The 22,169-nt window shown below is 38.1% G+C and overlaps 1 protein-coding gene across 2 annotated transcripts in view; it reads left to right on the top strand.

Moving 5' to 3' along the window:
* The window catches only part of LOC131048411 (DNA polymerase delta small subunit), a 70,244-nt gene that overhangs the window by 26,762 nt on the left and 21,313 nt on the right, over nucleotides 1-22,169 (top strand). For both annotated transcript variants that reach the window (XM_057982368.2, XM_057982367.2), the window contains exon 5: nucleotides 7,401-7,507. In XM_057982368.2, the coding sequence (XP_057838351.2) occupies nucleotides 7,401-7,507 (107 nt within the window). The remainder of the gene's footprint in view (nucleotides 1-7,400; nucleotides 7,508-22,169) is intronic.

Raw genomic sequence — 22,169 nt, 5'->3', positions numbered from 1 at the left:
GTGTGAAATAAATATGCTTCTTTATGACTTGGAATGATATCTACTACAAAGTTTTTAAGGTTTCAGGCCTACCAACACGTTTGAAGCTCTTTGTGTAAATTTGTATATAAACCTTGGATTCTCAAACTTTCCTAAATACTTGCGAGTTTTTGAGGTTTAGGATTGTCTTTGCAATTTTCATGTTGATATGCATTGGAATTGTAATAATTCAAAATTTCCTTATTGAAATTAGACCTTTGGGGTTTATGAGAAAATTTACATATTTCATGCAAGAGTGTTTAAGGAGCTTAGAAACCCAAAATGTAAAGAATTTTCATTTCCCTTGGAAACTTTACTTAGAGGAAGTTCAGACTTTTCCCAAGTCACCTAAAACATAGAAATTCACTTTTAGACACAACAATTGCTTAAGACTTAGTTATAAATCTAAAACTCAAAAAAATAGATAGGACTACTTGACAAACTTGGAAGTCATAAAGTTTGAAAATGTACTTGAGAATTTCATGACAAGTAGCTCTAATTGGGGACAAGGATTGCAAGGATGGAGGATGAATGTAGAGTTTTAGTGTAGGATTGGTTCCTTCTCCATTGGGCAATAGAGCCGGCAAACTTTGTGAAAGCAAAACGAAATATAAAATGAAAAAATGAGAAGATAGAACAAACATGGAAATGAAAGAGATGTGTACTATCAAGATATGCTAAATAATGTGTTCTCTCCACAATAATGTTTGAACTTGAAAGGTCCCATCCATAAAGAGCTGAATTTGCCTTGACTTCCTCAAGTTTCTCTCCTTTTATCCCTCAACAAAACTAAATCACCAGCATGAAAATTCCTTTACCTAACTTTTTTGTCAAAAATTTGCTTAACTTTGCTTGATGGTTGACAATTTTATGAAGAATCTTCTATCTCACTTTCTCAAGTTTGGTTAAAACATGATCCTCGTTTCCAGGGGATCTCTAAATTTTGTCTTTAATGGTTTGAGATAGTTGAAGAATTGGTAGCTCCAAAGTGATCAGAATTTCACTACCCACCCCATATACCAACTCCGAAGTAGATACTTCAATTGATCTTTTTTCGGGTAATGTGGTCAGCCCTTAACACATCAAACAATTTTTTAAGTCAATTCCTTTGGTTTTGATCTAAGGTTTTTATTGCTAGATGCCACTTGACCATTGCCTTGTTGGTATTAATTAGAAGAATGAGAGAGAGAATCCATATTCATAACAAAATAATGTGATTTTAGCAGAAGAAAAATTAGAGGCATTGTCGGTAACAATCTTCTTGGGAACCCCAAACCTTACCAGAATGTTCTTCTTGATAAACTTGCAAACTGCTTCGGAAGTAGTTTGTCTCACTAGGATGGCCTCTGCCTATTTTGTAAAATAATTAGTTGCTTTTAACACACAAGTATAGCATTTGGGATGCAGCTTCAATGGTCCAATGAATTCTAGACCCATTGCTGGAATGGCTCATCTATTACCACAGGTTTCAGTGGTAGGGTGGTAAGTTTAGGTTTTCCTATGAATCGTTTATAGGCTTCACATCTATAGACCCAATTATAATCTTTCCTGAACACTTGAGGCCAATAGTAACAATTACATAGAATATTGAAAGCCGCTGTCAATGAAGAGAAATGTCTTCCACATAAAGAAAAGTTTGTAGTAATTTTTTTTTCTGTTCTTCAGCAACACATTTTAAGCATGTATCATCAATTACCTTTCTATACAAAATGAAGTCCCATATTACATATTTTGCTGCATGTAGCTTATTGCACTTTTTCGTTTGCTGTAAGACGGGGCATTCTAAATAACTTGGAAAATATGAAATGTTTGAATTTTAAATAACTTGGAAAATTTGAAATGTTTGAATATTGTGGAGGCCTAAATTTTCTTTTAGAACAACAGCCTTATGGGAAGTTCAGTGAATGGGGGATTTTTTGTGCTCCATTGAACGGCCTCCAGGATTTTAGAAGCTGACTATTCATCTACCAAAGGGGAAAGGGAAGAGAAAAAATACTGAAATTAAACTAACTAAGGCGATACGCCAATGATTCACGATTTAATCTTTCAAGAGCACAGAAAACTACACATTGTATGCATAATTAAAACGCTCGACAATAATAATAAAATAAAAGATGTACTTCATTGATCCATTCAAAGCATAATATGATTTTAAACATACCACTATTGAACAGAAAGAGTCTCAAACATGGTTCAACCAGCATAAGTTATATTAAAATCTTAAAAGCTTCTACAAATTGCAAATCCTTATTTTCTACTCCAAATGACATGGAACATAATTCAATCATAAATGTAAAACAATAAACATAGAGGCCAGAAGTTGGCACAGTCTGATCATTTATCTTGCATAAAAACGGAGACAATGCTAAAGTTTGAGTAGAGCTAAAAAAACTTGTTTTTTGAATGGAACCCTCTAAAACTGATAATTGTTGCCCTTTTATAAACCTCCCCCGCTGCAAAATAGAAAACCTAAGAAAACAAAAAAGATTCCCTCGAAAGCTGCGTGGCAATACATCTTCAGGATGCCATCATGTTCTCTTCATGAGAATACCCTGCTACCTTGGATCATCATTTCGGCGTAACTGCTCCAACGGACTAGTTCTCTACATTTGCTTGCACAAATTTCCAAGCGGACGCTTGGCACCAGATCATGCTTTTGATTGGTCCCTGAGCCGTAGTAATCCCTCGGCATCTTTTCATGCCAATGCATGGCCGATTGTTTGTTGCTGTATGCGTGGCAGTGGAGCAGAGACTCTTCTCGCCTTTATTCCCCTTTCTTTTTTAAAACCCGCAGGCGATTTTGATGTGTCTTGCCTTCTTTCCTCAAGAAAACCCCGTTGACGTGACACGTGGCAGGCTCGGCCCGAAGGAATTGACTTGCTCGAAAGCCCAGGCAAGAACGCGGGAAAAGGACACTCGACAGCATAGCGGAGCCTAGTGAGGTTAACGCAAGGGCGCCAGTCTGAAAAATGTGCCTTGCTGACATGTGGTGGAAGTGGAAGGAAAGCCTTCAATAAGCCGGGGCAACAAAATTGAACAAGGGAAAGGGTCTGAAGGGAGGCTAAGAATTTTGATGCACAAATACTATTCATTGTAGAACCAATAAATAATGATACTGGAAGTTCATTTGATTCAGTTCTTTCAATTACTTCTTCACTACAAACCTGATTTTCTGCAATAAGCTGGCATAAGCCGAATCCCTTGACAAGCTGGGTTCGTTTGATTCAGGTCATATTCTTGTACTTCGGTGATCCATGTACTCCTCTTTCAGCCAAGATCCTTTTGGGTTAAGATTGACTCAACAGCTAAATTTGGAACAAAAACAATAGAATGCAAATTCATTATATAAAAAGCTTGTATCGTCTAACTGCTTTGACAACCACATATGCATGTTTTTCAATAGATGAATAGTAAAATTCGTGCTTTCTCAATGGTCCACTCATGAAGGAAATGGGTGATTTGATGCCTTAATTGTTTTCTCAAATTAAGATGGCTGACATGGTATGATCTGAAGCATGACAATATATCAGAAATTCCTTCTGAAAGTCAGGGCACATGAGGACGGAAGGATTCACAATTGCTGTTTTAATTTGCTCAAAAGCTTATTTACCTTCTTTACTGCATTTAAATTTAAAATTTCCACTCATCATGGCTGCAATATACCTTGTTCATTCGACAAATTTAGATACAATTCTTTTTAGAAAATTCAACTTAACAAAAAATGAATGTACACTTGGCTTGCTAGTTGGTAAGAAAAGTTGTTGGATACTTTGATCCTTTCAGAATCAATTCTAATCCCTTCTTTATACACAGAATGATTGAGTAGTTTCCCTTCAATCGAACTGAACATTGATTTTTTCAGGTTCAAAGAATTTTCATTATTTCTACACCTTTGTAATGTTGTTTCTGAGTAACCAATGTTATCTTGCTTTTTAGAGAAATTTTTTAAGTTGTCAAGTTAAATTACTATTAGTTTATCTCTGAGATCACTATTTTTTTTTCTTAGGAATCTGTAAGACACTATCAAAAATTATTTAAAAAGGGCATGCAGAATACCACTAATGCCTTGCTATTTTGATATTCTTGACGAGTCTTTGCAACTCTTCATGCATGCGTGGAAATTGTTGTTTATAATTAGGGCCTGGTGGATTCCAATTGCCTTGGGCAACATTGGAATCCGCCTAAGGGGGCCAGCCCCTTCTCCAATATATAGGGCCAGGCCCTATACACTTCGGCTACTCCAAAAGGTCTCCACGCTACACCTTGATAGGGCCGACCCTAGCCTCTACAAACAAAAGAAATTAAATAAATTAATTTACAAATTAAAAGGGTAAAGCCGACTTGATTAGGGGGTTTGCTCTCCTATAAATAAAGCATACACTCCTCACAATGGCAATCAATGCAGTTCAAGTAAAATGCGAAATACAAATGCAAGATAGTGAATTCCTTTGTAAGAAGCAAAATATAGCGAACTTCTTGGTGAACAGCAGATCATAGTGAAATCCATCCACACACAGCAGATCACAGCGAACTCCATTCATGCACAGCAGATTACCAGTTAGGTTACAGCGAACTCCATTTATGTGCAGCAGATCACCAATTAGATCACAGCAGACAGCAAGTTATCATTAAAACAGTGATATCCATTGAAGGCTCAAGCAAAGGACTCTGAACTAGTTGGAAGGTACAATTAACCCTTGTTATGCACAGCAAGACAATGTAGAAGGGCTGCAAATCATGATCACTGCCAGCAAGATAGTTGTGTAACCTTCTGTATCATCTTCCTTGTGACTGCAACCTCTATACTCCAGATAAGTGTGTAATTATCAATTGAATCTAAAACCATAATCAGATCTGAGGATCTTTTCTGGCTGGGTTTTTCCTCCTAGGAGGTTTTCCCAGGGTATCTTTGTCTTGTCTTTATGCATTCATTTCTTACTATGCTTAAATCTGGAAAACAATAAATCTAATTAAACCTAGTTAGAAACAAATTCTGATTTTCTGAGTGTTATCTAATCTGAAAATACTAAAATTAACAGAAATAAGTCATCTCGAGAGCAAGGCTTGAAAGGCATGAGCAGAACTTTACAGAACTCATCCAAAATATCTATCATCTGGAATCTGCTCCAGGAGTATGATCTTGGAGACTACTGACAATGTGGGAAAGACTTCCTTTTTCAAAATTTGTTGCCAGCTGATGTGTGCGGTGTGGGGGATGGCAGGAAAAACAATGACCTCTGCGGTAATCTTTGTTATGGTTGGCACATCATCCTTGGCCAATGCAGTATTTTGACCTACCAAGGCTTGAATTTGCTTGTGAATGTTAAGCAATTGACCATTATTGTTTGCATCCCCCCTTGCATTTTGGACCAACTGTTTGACTGGAGTTTTGAACTTCTCTTTTTTTTCTTTATCAATGCATATTTGATCAGTGACCTTGTTGGAAAAGGCAGCAATATCATTGGGAGTGCTGGAGACTAAGGACTTGTCCTGTAGCTGATCCAGTATTTTGATTTTTGCCTCTAATTGTGCATCTATCCATGCTTTCAGCTTCAAGATCAAGGCAAGAACCTTACACATACTCGTTAGGCAATGGTACATGCTATCACAATGAACCTTTGTCCTGGTTAACTCTGTCAATAAAGCACATCAAAGGGCTAGGACATCTTCTTTGGGATGGTTTGTGTGGTGCTGCAGTTACTGCTACTTTGTCACCAGTAAGTTCTTGAACCTTGAAATCATCAATATTGAGGGTATCATTTGATTCCACCACAATTAATGTATTGGCTTCATCATCAATAATGATGGTATCATTTCTTACTTTGCATACTAGTCTATGGGTAATCCCTCATTTAAGTTTCCTTTGTGCGCTTGCATACAAAGTTACAAACAATGTCTCACCTGAAGCACATGCAGGGTTCAGAACCTTCACTGGAAACTAATTTGCCACTGAGTTAGTACATAAAGTGACTACTAAACTAGATGCAAATGCATACAAAAACTTTAATGGAAGCAAACATATGCACAGACAAACGTGAACAAAATTTCATTCATTCAATTGTCTGTGATTGATTCTATCAAACCAGAGCAGTCAGTTAGCACTTGCAATTGCACATGAGAATCAGTTATCACTTACAATTTTACAAATGTACACAAGAACGAGTTATCACTTACAAAGCAAATTCTGCACACTAGATTCAAATCCCTTTACACTTGCATTGGTTAGCTATCGCACAAATCATGGGAGGGGCATCTTTGGTGCCAACATTTGGCTATCACTTTGAGCTAATTTGTAGAAAACGTAGACATTTTTGCAGAATATGCACTCTCAAGGAGATAGTGATAAGGCTGTCTTATATTTAATGTTTGTACATCAACTTGATTGTACTAAAGCGAAAATGTTAGAGAGGCAGCAAGATCTTTTCTCCATTACAATGTAAGGATACTTTTGGTTTTAATTTAATTGTTTATGGGGTAATAGCCTATTTCTCAAGTATTACTTGATGAATTTATAACTTTTTTGAATCTAGCTTTTCCTCTTGCTCTCTTTCAAATGTGTATGGTGGGCAGTTATACCCGTGACCATATCAATGACTAATTATTCTACTAACAAAAAAAGCAATTGGATAAGAGAAAATGAGAAACAAATGCTTGGAGGTACATCATAGTAAAAGTAAAAAAAAAAACAACATAGAAAAAATAATATAATTTTACACTCAATGCTTAGTTCCCATAATACCTGGTTCACACCATCTTAGGTGTGAGACAGGCAGATGGACAGTCCCAAAAGAAGAGTGGGATGATAGAATCTGCATTTTCTGCAATAGAGGGATGGTTGAAACAGAATGGCACTTTATCATGGGTTGTGCTGCTTATGAAGACAGCTTAAATGAGCTATTTGAGGAGGCGAGACTTTACAAAACTGCTGGCTCCTTGATTAAGATTCACTACTGAAGAGTTGACATCTAAAGCGAACTTGAAAGTTTTTAAGGGTTTCGACTCTTGGTCCCTTAGACTGCTGGTATCGTGGACGTTATTATAATTCCTTCAATTCAATTCAATAATTCTTTGAAGTCTGGTCAGTTTGACTGGTGAAATTTTCATTGTACTTTTTCTATTTTATATTGCAGACAAAAAATGCCTACAGAAAGATTGTTTTATGTTATACTGGTTTACCAGTGATTTCTGAAGTACTATCATTTTCAACATTTTCCATGGCACTTAAAGAAGTTAAAATCAAATTTATTTATCGTATAATGAGTTATTGAATGTACTCTGTGAGAGATGCAGAAAATTAAGCTTTTTTTGTGATGTCGCAATGGAATCATTCATTGAGGTTCTAAGATATCTACATTTATATGTTCTTTGTTGTTGTCATGTAGTGTGTACGGTTTTAGGACTTGAAGATGGCAAAGAATGTGTGATAGTTGGAACTCTGTACAAACAAATGCAACTCAAGCCTTCAATTTTGGATGAGTATTCAAAGGAGGTATGACATTGGGACTGAATTAGGGATTTAATATTCCCTTGTTTTCTTTAAAGTTTATTAAAAAAATCCTATAGTGTAGGGAGATTTAGAAAATTGGTCAATTTACATGGAAACAAAGGCAGCTGCTGTCACTTGATTTTCTTGCTTCTATGCAATATCTGGCTCATATTATCTGGGTCATCTTCTTTTATTCCATAAACTAAATTGAATTTAACAAAGCCCTATTGTTATTCCACAATGCATATATCATGGCATTTTATTATGCTCCGGACGATTAAGCAAAGATTTTTTAGATTTAAACTGGCAGCTCAAACAAGGGGCACATAAGTTTAATGCATCTGTTTTTGTTTAAGTATTAGTTTTGTACTTGAGTTGTTAACCCATGGTCTTGATTTAACAAGGAATGTGTTTGATAGCTTAATTTATAGTTGGGATATGGAGATTGGGTTACAGCACATGGTTTGCTCGTTCATCAAAAGATTAGTTGTAATCCAAGACTTTTTTTTTGTGAAAGGACAGTTACATGATCCCTTTTCTTAGACCAGTTTTATTTGTTCTTTGTTTACCACAGTAACATCTCTTTCTGTCAACATGCTTCTCAGGTTCTCTTATGCATGGGTTGGTCAGAAAATATATGATGATTCTAGATTTAATGTTCTTGTCTTTAATGAGGCTAGCTACTTGGGGGTTTAGTTGTAATTGTAATGCTGAGACAGTGGCCCGCTTCACAGTTTCGGTCTAGACATACACAGATCCCTTTCTGCACAGTTCTGTATTAATGTTTTTTTATTATTTGTTGAATCTATTAATCTTTTTTCACATTGTTATTTGGCCATGCTAGGAGTCACTGACCTACTCTACCCCCTTCAAATGGCCACAAGCTTCATTTTTGGCAGGAAATGGCTGTTTTCTTTATGATTTTCCTATCTTAGGCAGATGCCTTTGCCAACCATTTACCTAGGGGAGACATAGGAACAGGAGAGGGCTACAAAGCTGTAGGCTAGCCATGTTTCTTATTATTAGCTCCAAGTCAAATTGACAATCATTTTTCTAGAAAACAACAGATTGGAAGTGTTGTGACGTCTTCACACATCGCCCCATTGCAAATGGGGACCCCCACTTTTTCACTTTTTAGGGTAGATGTTTTGCCTAGATTGCCTTGGTTTAGTAATGATTTCCTAGTGTTTGCCTTTGCTAATGAGAGGGTCTAGGATCAAACGTGTTTAAAATGTGAAATTGTTGTGTGATCCTAAATTTTGTCCGAGTTTGAGGTTGCAACAAGTGTTTAATTTGGAGTGCAAATATGCCTAAGTGAGTCTAAGTCGGAGATATTTTTGTGCCTAAGTGTTAAGAGGTCCTTTAGGGGTTATTTTCTTGCTCCTAGGAGGTAATCCAAGTCAAAATTGCACTTTATCCCAATGGAATCCTTGTTTTCTCCCTCAAATTTTGATGAATTTGGCCAAGTCCCAATGCATAATAATGAAATTTGAGGTGTCCAGATGTTTTTGAGTGGAGAAATCATTGCATTCCTGATGAAAATCCATGTTTTAGTGGTCTAAAGGTCAAAAATCTTGATGGGAGGTGCTTTTCCCCTACATTTCCGATGACCCATGATTTTCCCCCACTCAAAATCTTGATGGGAGGAGAATTTCCCCCACAATTCCGATGGACCTTGTTTTTCCCCCATTCAAGTTCTTGATGGAGGGCGATTTCCACCAGGGAGGCTAAAATTTTGACTAAGTGTGGGAAATTATCTTGATGACCCACGTTTTCCCCCTGGAATTCAGATGACTTTGATCCAGATGAAATTTCCTATCCTGATGATAGTTTGTGAACAAATTTGATGGATTTTTATGCAGATGATTGTCCTAATGAGTGGCGAATTTCCCCAAGTGATTTTTGATGATTTTTCATCTGGATTTTTATCTAGATATGGGGTGATTTTCCCCAATTGGCTCAATTTTGGTGAAAGTGAATTAAATTTGATAAAGTGGCCCAAATTTAATTGTTTTTGCATTGGGTAATGATTATTTAATTACCAAAAACAATTATTAAATGATTTGCAACAGTTATTAAAGATTAAATATTTTCTTAATCCAAATCGATTTTCCCTAAGCAAGTTTAAAAGGGCAAAGTTTTATCCCACATTGCTTGTGTGGTGAGTTGACAAGGTGAAAACTAGTTTAAAAGAGCCTGCCCAACATTAAAATAATATTATAAGTGCTGATTGTGATGGTTAAGTGGCAGATTGAAGGCAAGTTAGTAGTTTCCCAGCTAGGTGATTTTGACTAAGTGTCCATTGGACACCATTCTTGAGCTGGAGTTGCAGATTGGAGGATAATTTCACCTAGGCGCTGCCATTGGAGGAGGCTACAGCAAGCTTTTGTTGCTGATTGAGCCATATTTGTCGATTTTGAGAAGTTGCGCTACCATTGGAGAGACCACGATTTTGATAGATGGTGCAAATTTCAGACTTTGGGGTGATTTTAGATGATATTGCTGAATACCATTGATGCTAAGGGGCTGTCATTTTATTAAGATCAGAGCTAGACGCCATTGCTGGAACTTACTTTGACCTCATGGTTGGCTGGAAACTTTATTTTCAGACTTCATTTTCAACTTACCAACCATTCCACACTTAGGCGATTTGATTGAGGGGTCATTTTGGAAGATTTTTTGAGGTTCACCATTGCTGCTATAAGTCTGAAACTCCATTGTTGCAGGCTGTCCTCAGACTAACTTCCATTTCCAGCTCCTCCACAATTGGGTGATTTCACTTGTGCACTCATTTTGGCGAGTTTTGGAGACATTTGTTGAAGGTTCCATTGTTAATATAAGTCTGAAACTGCATTTTCAGACTTGTCTTTAGACTTAAATTTTTATTACCAGCCCTCTACTTGCGCCCAGATTTGGCCATTTTGGCCTTGGAGAGGTAAAACACATAAAAAAACAAAAATTTCAAATGGCTTCAACTACTTCAAAATGCTGATTCATGTTAGTTGCAGGTTGTCTTTAGACTTTTGGGCAACCATTGTTGACTTGGAAGGTGTATTCAGATTTTGAAATTTGAAAATAAAACTTATCTACAGTTCTTTCCAAGTATTTCCAGGCTCGTGGTATACTTTCGGACCCCATTCTTGACATTTTACTGAGCATACCAGGTTGTCTTTAGACTGAAACTTCATTTCCAGCCACATAGTTGTGCCCAGATGTGACCATTTCTGACTTTTGAGGGGCAAAATTATTCAAATGCAAGCATGTGACATGGCTGCGACCACTTCCGACCACTGATTTTGATCATTTTTTGAGTATTTTGAGACATTGGAGGGCGTATTCAGACTTAGTCCTCAGAAAATCAGACTTTTTTTACAACTTTGATATAAAAAATCAGTCACTTTCTGAGTGTTTTCAAACCTCCAAGTGATATTTCCAGACCTGGGTAACAATTTTGGGTTCCAAATACTTGATTTTATGAGTTTACAGGGGTGTCTTCAGACTTATCCTAAGTTTGAAAATCAGGTTTGCTTGAGGATGATTTTCCAGATTTAAATTCGGACTTTCACATTTTCCAGAATTGGTGTTACAATTTTCTAATTGGAACCTAAGTCAAATTGATTCAAGTTGGAACAAATGTTGGGAACAAAGTTTTTACGAGGTTTGTATTTCCACTCCATCGAATATTGATCAAATCAACACAAGATTTTCAAGGACAACGAGTCTCGATGGGGGTCGGATTTCCACTTGAGGACAAAATTACAAAGGAGGGACGAATCAATTCAAATGAAGATCAATTACAAAGTAGTCCTTATTGGCATCAAATTTCCACCAAGCGAAGAAATGAATGGGGATAATGTGGATGTTTTGAGAATTGATCCGTTCGTATGCGGATGGATATCCCACCTAGGTTGAAATCAAGTTTTAAAACAGTGCAAGACACGCAATGGATTTCAAAGAATTGATTGATTTACAGAATGAGCAAGACGCTCATAAATAATACAAGAGTATTTACAATAATAGCAAGTTTCTAATAAGAAATTGTTGAGAAGATTGTAGAAGATCTTACTAAAATAGAATATACACTATTGAGCATTAATACTAAAATTAACATTATTTTAATATTCTAATACCCTCCCTTAATGCTCAATCTATTAACTACACCTATAGACCCCTTGAATTTTACAAATTTATCAGGACCAAGGGGCTTGGTGAAGATGTCTGCTGGCTGCTCCGGTTTAGGAACATACGGCAACTGGATGAATCCGTCTTCAACCAGCTGTCGAATATAGTGACAATGAGTTTCCACATGCTTGGTTCTTTCATGGAAGACTGGATTCTTGGCGAGTTTGAGCACTCCCTGATTATCACAGAACAAGGGAGTTGGACCTGCCTGGGAGACATGCATATCCGCAAGCATTCGTCGAAGCCAAACCGCCTCACAAGATGCCTTAACTGCTCCCCGATACTCTGCTTCTGTCGAGGAGAGAGCCACTGCCTGCTGCTTCTTACTAGTCCATGTGACAACACCAGATCCCAAACTAAACACATACCCTGCTGTAGATTTACGGTCATCAACCGAACCTGCCCAGTCAGAATCTGTGTAACCACTGAGTGTTGGATCAGAACTTCGAGTGTACAGAAGTCCATAATTTGGAGTGCCACTCACATAACGCAGCACACGCTTCGCTGCTATCCAATGATTAGCCTTGGGAGCTGTCATGAAGCGTGAAATGTAGCTCATTGCAAAACTAATGTCAGGTCTAGTGGCAGTAAGATAGATGAGGCTGCCCACTAGTTGCTTGAACAAAGATTCATCCACAACTGGTGAAGATGACTGAGCTGAAAGTTTGAGCCCGGGTTCCATAGGAGTAGAGGCATGTTTGCAATCCTGCATTCTGAACCTGTCCACAAGACTTCTGGCATACTTGGACTGAGAGAGAAAGATACTGTTCTCAGTCTGCCAGATTTCAACTCCTAAGCAGTAATGTAGAAGTCCCAAATCTGTCATATCAAAGGTGTGGCACAAATCCTGTTTGATCCCAGTGATCAAATGTGCTGAATTGCCAGTAATGATTAAGTCATCCACATAGACAACCACAAACAGAACATCATTACTAGTATGCTTGATATACAGGTTTGCATCAAATGGACTCCACTGAAAACCATGATCCGTCAGGTACTTATCAATTTTCATGTACCAAGCCCGAGGAGCTTGTTTCAGACCATAGAGTGCTTTGACTAGTCTACAGACCTTCTGTTCTTGACCAACAACCTTGAATCCTGGGGGTTGCGTCATGTAGACTTCTTCCTGTAAGTCACCATTCAAAAAGGCACTCTTGACGTCCATCTGATGGACTTTCCAACTGAACTGGGCTGCCAAGGCAAGAACGAGCCGTATGGTACACATTTTGGCTGTAGGAGCAAAAGTCTCTTCGTAGTCAGTGCCTTCTTTCTGTGAGAACCCACGAGCAACAAGACGAGCCTTATACTTGTCTAGGGTTCCATCAGCTTTGTATTTTACTTTGTACACCCATTTGCAGCTAATGGGCTTCTTCCTTGAAGGAAGATCAGAAAGGGCCCAAGTGTGATTCTTTTGAAGACTCTGGAACTCAGCTTCCATAGCTTGTTCCCACTCAGGTATACCTTTAGCCTCTGAATATGTCTGAGGCTCAAAAACACTGTGTATGTTAGCCATGAGAGCAAAATTGACTGTATGCTGCTGTTTGCTCTTATTACGGGAGGTTCTACCCTCAATGAGCTCAGTATCCCTGAGATCACCAATGGTCTTGGCCCACCATTTAGGTTGGAGAGTAGAAGTGCTAACATTTGGAGGAGCTGGAAGAGGCTCAGGATTAGGAACAGGAGCAACAGGAGGAGGATTATTCTCCGGAGGGAACTCAGGTAGTGCATCATTGAAAATGGATTTTGCATTATCCTGCCCATCAGGCGAGCCTAATGGAAGAACACTGTGAGGCTGATCCTCAGAACACTGCTCAGAAGAAGGGGATTGAAAGAATCCTTTGTCTTCATCAAATACAACATCACGATTGAAGATAAGACGTTCAGTGTCTATATCTATCAGTCTGTAGGCCTTATGGTGATCACTGTATCCTGTCATCATGAGTTTCTGACTTTTGGAATCCAACTTGGAGCGCTTAGCATCTGGAATCCAAACATAGGCAACAAAGCCAAAAACCTTCAAGTGGCTGATCTTAGGCTTCCTACCAGACCAAACCTCTTCTGGAGTCTTCCCCTTAACAGCCTGAGTAGGTGAATGGTTAAGCAGGTAGACAGCAGTAAACACTGCTTCAACTCAATACTTATTCGGAACACTCCTTTGTTGTAACATTGAACGAGCCATCTCAACAACCGTACGATTGCGACGCTCAACAACACTGTTTTGCTGAGGAGTGTAGGGTGTAGTCAATTGGTGTTTGATGCCATGGGTATCACAGAAGTTGGAGAATGCAAAAGAACAAAATTCCCCCTCGTTATCTGTCCTAAGAGTAATGATGCTACATCCAGACTCTTTTTCAACTAAGGACTTAAACTTCTGAAAGATACTAAATACATTTGATTTGTGTTTAAGAAAGTACACCCACATCTTTCTACTAAAATCATCTACAATAAGCAAAAAGTATTTGCAACCAATAACAGAAGATGTATTCATAGGACCACAAATATCAGCATGAAGTAATTGAAGTACCTTAGATGCGCGCCAAGACTTTCCATGTGTGAATGAAGTCCGATGCTGTTTGCCAGCTTGACAGGCGCCACATACTCCAAGATGCTGAGTTTGAATATCAGGTAACCCTGAAACAAGTCCCTCCTGAGATAGCTGAGAGAGATACTAAATGTTGAGATGTCCATATCTCTGATGCCACAAAGTGCTTAGAGGGGAAACACGAGCTGCCAGAGCCACTTCAGGAGAATCCCCAGTGTCAAGAAGCCTGTATAGGCCATGATCCTCTAGACCAACAGCAACAGTAAGACGAGTCTCCTGATCAATGATGGAACACTTGTGAGCACTGAACACCACATCTAGCTGAGGAGAATTCCTCATAATCTGACTGGCAGAGAGCAGATTAAGTTCCATACCAAGAACATAGTACACATTCAGGAAGATGAGATTCCTGCCACTAGATTGTATCTGAACAGTGCCTCTGCCGACAACTGTATACTCCACCTCCGCCAAATACAACGGAATCACTGAAAGATGAGAAGTTTGTAAACCAGTCACGTCGATGAGAAAAGTGACGTGACGCACCAGAGTCGATGTACCAAGCAGAAGACCTGGCATGATCTGAAGACCTCTTAGCCATAAAGGCAGACTCCTTCTGCTCGGAATGTTCAACAACATGTGCCTTCTGGTGTGACCCTCCCTGCTTCTTTTGTTCAGAAGCGAGCCTCTGACGGCAATCTTTCTTCATATGGCCGTACTTGTGACAGTAATTGCACTGCACATTCTTCTTCTTAGCACCATCCTGTGTCTGAGAAGAGCCTTTCTGCTGAAAAGACTGAGAGGACTGAAATTTGCCTTTATCCTTGTGAAAGGATTGGGTTGTAAAGGCATTTTCCGAGGAGGTTGACGTAGTACCACTACCAAATTGTTGTTTCCAGCGATCCTGTTGTAGAAGTTTGGTGCACAATTTTGAAAACTTCAGGTCAACATTAGTTGAAGTAATATTGAGGGTCTCAATGAAGTGTTCATATGATTTCGGAAGACTTTTCAGAGTGATTACTACCATGTCTTCTTCCTCCATAGTCCGACCAATAGCTTCGAGCTGATCTTGAATGTCCTTAATCCTCGTGAGGTGTTCCTGTAAGGACATGCGTTCGTCCATCATAATGGAGAACAACTGATTCTTCAGAAAGAATGCTTGGCTCTTGTCGGATGTCTCATGCAATTCCTTTAGATGCTTCCAGATGTCGAAAGCTGTCTTGTCGGAAGGAATCTGTGGTAACTGATCATCAGTCACGGAGAGTTTGAGAAGCATAACTGCCTCACGATTGCGTTCATCAAACTTATCTTGATCTACACCAGGTGTACCAAGACTGAGCTCTTTTCCCAAAACAAGCTGGTCAAGACACCTATATTCAAAAATGGTCAACATATGCTGTTTCCAGATGTTGTAATTGTTGCCATTAAAGCGTTGACTGCCTTCTAACATCAGGTTGGTTAGAGAAGCCATTTGCACGTTTCCCAATGCATTGAAAATGACAGGAAGAGACAGGTACAATTGCAACAAGCACGGATTTCAAGATAAGTCCTGGTTGATGCAGAAAAAACGGACAGGTGCTTGAAAGATGAGAGAACCCAGAAGGAATTTGAAAGCCAAATTCAAATCCGTTGGCTCAAAAATTGAGGCATGGAAAACGATGCACCCAGAAAAATCAGACAACTACCCAAATTAGGTTTCGAAAAACCCACCAAGAATCTGCAAGAAAAATTTATTTTCGATGGAAATTGAAGGTAAACACCTTAATCAAAAAAAAATCAGAGGGTCGTGGGAGCCATGAAATGCCCAGAAAATTTGCAGACAAAAGAAACTTGGCACAGGAAAAAAAAAACGGGAGTCGTGCCACCAATATAGACGTCCACACGGGTTTTAGAGCTCACAATAACAGTTTGCAGGTCGCGACTAGTCTGCAGGTCGCGCACAGAGCCATGAACGCTGCCGAAAAAGAACCAGAAAATAGCCGCCGTAAAAGTAAACGTGATGTAGAATCCAGAATGCGAAAAAAAATTCGCAACACCTGCACTCCGAATCGCGAGCAGATAATACCGCGGAAGGAAAAAAATCTTTCATGTGCAACCGAGAATGACAGAACTCAGGTTAGCAGGAAAAACCACGGGTCGCGAAAAATCGCGACTGCACAAACCCACAAAGTAGACACATGATCGAAGAAAAAAAAAAAACTGAAAAACCCTAGATGGATTTTTAAGATTAATTGGAATAATTTCGAAAATTTCCACTAATTGGAAATTAGAATTAAAAAATTTCCAAAAAAAATTCTCCTAAAGCTCTGATACCATAAAACAGTGCGAGACATGCAATGGATTTCAAAGAATTGATTGATTTACAGAATGAGCAAGACGCTCATAAATAATACAAGAGTATTTACAAGAATAGCAAGTTTCTAATAAGAAACTGTTGAGAAGATCGTAGAAGATCTTACTAAAATAGAATATACACTATTGAGCATTAATACTAAAATTAACATTATTTTAATATTCTAATAAGTTTATCCCATAAGTGTTTAATTTAATATTTGTTTGTTTTGCAGGTTTGCTACAAGGAAGAAAAGAACGATGATCAAGGCTTAGGTAAAGGAGGATGCATATTGCAAGGAATCTCAAATAATGCGGATAAGGAAGATCAACACTTCAAAGATTGGATGAGGATTTCGAGATAGAGATCCCAAAAGGCGAAGATGTGGACTAGATCAAACATGAAGAAGACTTCACCTTGATGATGAACAAATGAAGGAAAGCAAGTCCAAGACATGAGCACAAAGGATCTCACATCAAGAAATACATCAAGGAATTTCAAAGTCATAGAATGTTAAGGAGAAAATAGTCCAAGGAATTCCCTAACATAAGGATGGAATACAAAGTATCATAAGGAATTCCAAGTATCATGAAAAAAGTACCAAGGCAAATTGAGTAAGTCTACAGGGTGAGCTGAGGTGACATTCCAATCACCATTCCTTCAATCAAAGGGTACCAAGTCAACATTCATTCAAGGAGGGGATAAGTGACATGTGGCACTACATCAAATATTATTTATCTTACCTACCCTCATCTCTCATTGGCCAATGTAATGGTGTTTGTAACAAACCCTAATTAGGGTTTTATCTTGTAATCTTGGATTCTTGGCCATTGATCTTGAATCGATCTTAGCCGTTCATTTCTTTTGAGGCTCTATATAAACCCCAGTGCCTCTCATTTGTAAGGGAGAGATTTTTGAGAATTGTCAGATTTGAATACAAGTCATTGTTCCATTGATGGTGATTTTGTTTAAGTGTTGCATGCATTTGTGGTTCTCATTGCCTCCAAGTTAGATTAGAATTTGTTTCTAGTATCTTAGATTGAATGAAAAAATTTGTTGAATGCATTTGTGTGGAATCCATCTAATCCATGCCATTAGCCTCTTGCTGATTGTAGTGTGCCTTGTGTGGTCAACTAGAATTTTATGCGAACTTAACTTCAATTGTTATACGTCCATTGTTATGCATTAATTTGAATGGTTTCAATGTTTGATGGTAATGATTTGAACATCTTTGAAATATACCTTAGATGATTGCACTGAGCTTGTGTCAAATTGTTCGATTTGATGGCGAGGCCTTGCCCAATAGGATTCCATTGAATCATTCACCCTTTTCTTGCATTCTAGGCTTTAGAATAGAATTCCTAAACCCTATTCCTTTTGTCCTTTTTTTAGAAATCTTTGTCAGATTAGATCAAGAGCTGAATTACAAAATCTTAAGTCATCAACATACTTATTCCAATTCCAAATCCATGAAAGATTTGTTAGTTTATTGTAACTTAGTGAGGAAAATAAATAAGGATTCGAATCCTTATAGGGCTGGGGCCTTCTTCTTGATGTAACGTGGAGACTCAGTTGGGTCCTATTCTCATGTATTTGAGTGTTATAGGGCCGACCCTATCCCATGTAGCGTGTGACCCTTAAATAGGGCAGAACAATTAAGGTAACGTGTGAAGGTTAAATATAAAATATGGGTGCCAAAATATGGGGCCGACCCCAAAGGAAAGCTTGCACGTTAGAACTCATATATAACAAAGTCATTTGCCATTCAATAAATACACAAAACAGCGAAAAAGGATATCTGCTTTAAAGGTGCGAAAGTTGTTACTGAGCTTGGCAAATCTGTTCAAGATCATAGCGAATATTGTTGCTGTTGATAGCAAGTTCTTGAAGGTGCAGATCTGATACAGACCCGAAGCAAATATATTCACTTGAAACTTGAAAGGGCAGACCTATTCCCTATGGAAGTAAGAACCTAGTAAAAACCTGTTCATGATAAAGAAGCAGATCAGATTTACGGAAGTGTGCAGAATACAAATCTCAGATTTGAGTTGCAGATAAGTACACATTGTTACCTTTTGGAATTGAATGCATAATCAGACCTGTGGGTCTTTATTGCTGGGTTTTTCCTCTTACGAGGTTTTCCCAGGGTATTTGCGTGTTGTGTTTCATTATTGTTCATCTTTATGTTTATGCCTAATTCTGAAAGTCTCTAAACTAAACAACAAATCAATTAAGATTCAGTTTCTAAGTTTTCCATTAAATCTGAAAGTCTAATTTCAACAAGATTCCCAAATTGAACAATTACGTAAGTCTCGAAGTGAAAACAACATTATCACATTAAGCCATTGAGCTTATCCACGAGTCAAGTCTTGACATTTCGTAACCTTGGAATTGTCTCATTTGATCACAAAGCATAGCATTTGAGAGACTTTGTTCAAGAGAGGATAAGATGCCTTGGTATTTTATTCTATGTTCGTATGTGCACAAAAAACGCATCAACAGGAAGCTATCTACCATGAAGCTATAGACAAGCTGTTTTGTTGCTAATGTCTGTTATATTTTTGAGATTGGAGTTTTTGCAACTGCCTGTTTAGATATGCTAACTTTTCCTTTTTGGCTTTATTATTGAACATCATAAGTGGGCAATGATTGGTTTGTCTATGTGTAGTTCCCCTTCCTTCTTCGGGTATCATATTTGTTGTATTTTTGTTCAAGTGATCATCTATATAAGTTGTTTAGGCGTCTTTGTCCTCAATTAATCGAATTTTCTTTTGGAGTTGCCTTTACATTGCCTTACTCCTTTAGACCAATCACAACCTATAGATGTTCATTGTTTGTTAGCGGACATGAATAAATATTTTATTTCATTTTATTCATGTATTATTTTGTTGTATACAAGTTAAAATCATTAATATATGTAGATGCTAGAGATTGTCAAAATTAGTATATTTTGTTTTGTTTAAATTTGTAAAGATAGCCCATCTAGAAACACATGCCTTTCCCAATATCTCTAATTATGGCATTTACTTGTTACAACTTCAATAAGATGACACAATGAACAGCGTTGCTCCATTTTGAAATACCCAAATGCGTAGGTAAGCATCAGTTTGAAATGCAAATTGGAAACACAAATGCAAATGAAAGTTCTTGTTCAAACCGAAGAAACCTCAAATAAAGCATACCGAGGAATTCAAAACAAAGCAATAACACAAGCAATCAAAACAACATTATCGATGAACTTCATTGTAAATTTAATTTGCTCTGATGATGATTGAATTGTGGATGCTCTTGTTGCCAAAAGGAGTACCTAAATTGATAGCATACAATTAGCTCAAATGGAATGGATGAAAAGGATGGAAGGATGCCTCGATTTATAGATTGTTGGTAGAGGCAATGAATGGTGGAGATGTGATGGGAAGATCAATGGTGGAGGATAAATGAGAAGATTTTCTAGGATTAAGGACAGAATGGAGGGTCATGATGGAGGTTATTGGAATGTGAAGGGCCATGGTGCACTTTACCAAAAATTGTAAGTTGTTACAACCATGAGGAATGTGGGGGAGAAGCCTATTCAAGGTCCCTTTATTCTTCAAAGTTTGTTGAGAGAATATAGCCATAATTAAATAATACTAGGCGTGTGAGGTGGAAAATAGGTAATTACATGAGGTGGAAAGGAGACAAATTAAATAATAGGATTTTTAATTAGATAGGGGACGTTAGGTGAAGGGGATTTGACTAGATGATGTAATTATTTAGTTGATTGGGACAAGGGTGTACTAGGAAAATATTCGGTGTCTACATTTTTCCTCTCTTTGATACAATGTCATGGTTAAGTGGCATTGTGTCAAAGAAGAACAAAAAGTAGGATGGTATGGAGCTCGGTGATAAGTTGCTTCAGTAGCTTAAGGATGATGATGGAAGTGATGCCCCCTCAAGAGAGTTGTTTGACGAAATGGAGCTTAGAAGGTCTCTTGAAAAGATAAAGGGTGATAAGAAGATGTGCCATGATTGATAAAATATTACTTGAGAAAAATCATGTTGAGATGATGTATAGGCCATGGATATAGAATTGATGAGGGATAAGGATTAAACATATTGGTTGATGTCTCTTGGATGATTGGATGATATGATTCTAGAATGAATGGATGTACATGTTTGATGTTGATATCTCACAAGGATGTAATGAAACTATGACACCTTTTGGTGGAAAGAAAAGGATGGATAAATGAAGGGAATGAAGGATGAATGTTGTCAAATTAACTTCAAGTGCAAAGAACAACCTATTATTTATTGTAGCATTGGTGTTATGCACCATGATATAATGGATCATGATGATGATGTGCCATGTGCATATGGATTGACACAAAAATAAAGAAGTTGCAAATAGCATAGGGATCCAAGTGACATGTTGAGGCATGCGATCATATGAAAAACGAGGGTGACTGTGATGGATGGAGCACTAGGACTATTAGGCAACATGGATTGACACATAAAAGCAAAGAAGCTGCAATTAGCATAGTGTTCCAAAAGATTGAGGCACACCATCATATGAAGGATGAGGGTGATTGAGACAATTGTTAGATTTTAATGATCAGATTAACAATTAATGAGCAAAAAACAAAAATGCACAGTAAGAAGGACACAACACAACCATACCTTGGGAAAGTCTCCCTCTTGGAGGAAAAACCCAGCAACTAATGTCTCAGATCTGCCGTAGATTAATCACAGAAATAGGTTACAACTTTGCCCAGCTAGGGCACAAACACAAGTGACAAGACACGACTTATCTGATCCTGGGACCTGAGATCAGATTTGAAGGATTCTCCAAAATGCAGGTACTACTGCCTGTAGCAGGTTCGGCAGCCTCAGAACAATCTAGGGTGATGTTCGCTCAGCTGGTAATGAAGTTCGCCCAGCTAGGAAGAGATTCGCTAGGGCTTAGATTGAGATCGCAGACCTTCAAAGTATGTTTGCTGACCTTTGGAGCAAAACAGATCACATTAAGGCAGATGATATTCGCTTTAGTTATATCACTTGAGACCTCAAGTCACTTCCTTTATATACACGCCCTTAACCCTTATGCCTAGGTCGGCTTTGGCGCTAAATTACAAATTCACAAGTTACATTATAGGGTCAGACCCATTTATAACCACAAGTTACATTCGCCATTATAGGGTTAGACCAATATCACAAGTTACATCGGTTAGGACCTGACCAATAACACTTTACAAGTTACATATTAATAGGTCCTGAGCAAGCTATATTTTACATAATGTTTACACGCTACATGAATTCCTTTACATGTTACAGCTATAGGGCTGACCTATAACCCGCTCAAATAAGGCCCAATACAAAGGCAAATTGCTAAGGCCGAAGGCCCATTAGCAATTCGGTTGATTAGGTCGGCCCACCCAAGGGATCCGACCAAGCTATACATCAACACTCCCTCTTAGCTAGGGAGGATTCCTTCTAAGTGACCAAGTCACATAGTGACTACCACCATGGCTACTCCCATGGATAATACGGTCACCATAGCTACTCCCAGAGGGTGAACGAACTCATCATGGAATTTCTTCCATGATACCCACCATACCTACTTGCAGAGGGTGGGT

This window comes from Cryptomeria japonica, chromosome 8, assembly GCF_030272615.1.
Source record: "Cryptomeria japonica chromosome 8, Sugi_1.0, whole genome shotgun sequence".
In the NCBI taxonomy this organism is placed as follows: Eukaryota; Viridiplantae; Streptophyta; class Pinopsida; order Cupressales; family Cupressaceae; genus Cryptomeria; species Cryptomeria japonica.
The sequence above is the reverse complement of the archived record's forward strand: the minus strand, read 5'-3'. Positions and strand labels throughout refer to the sequence as shown.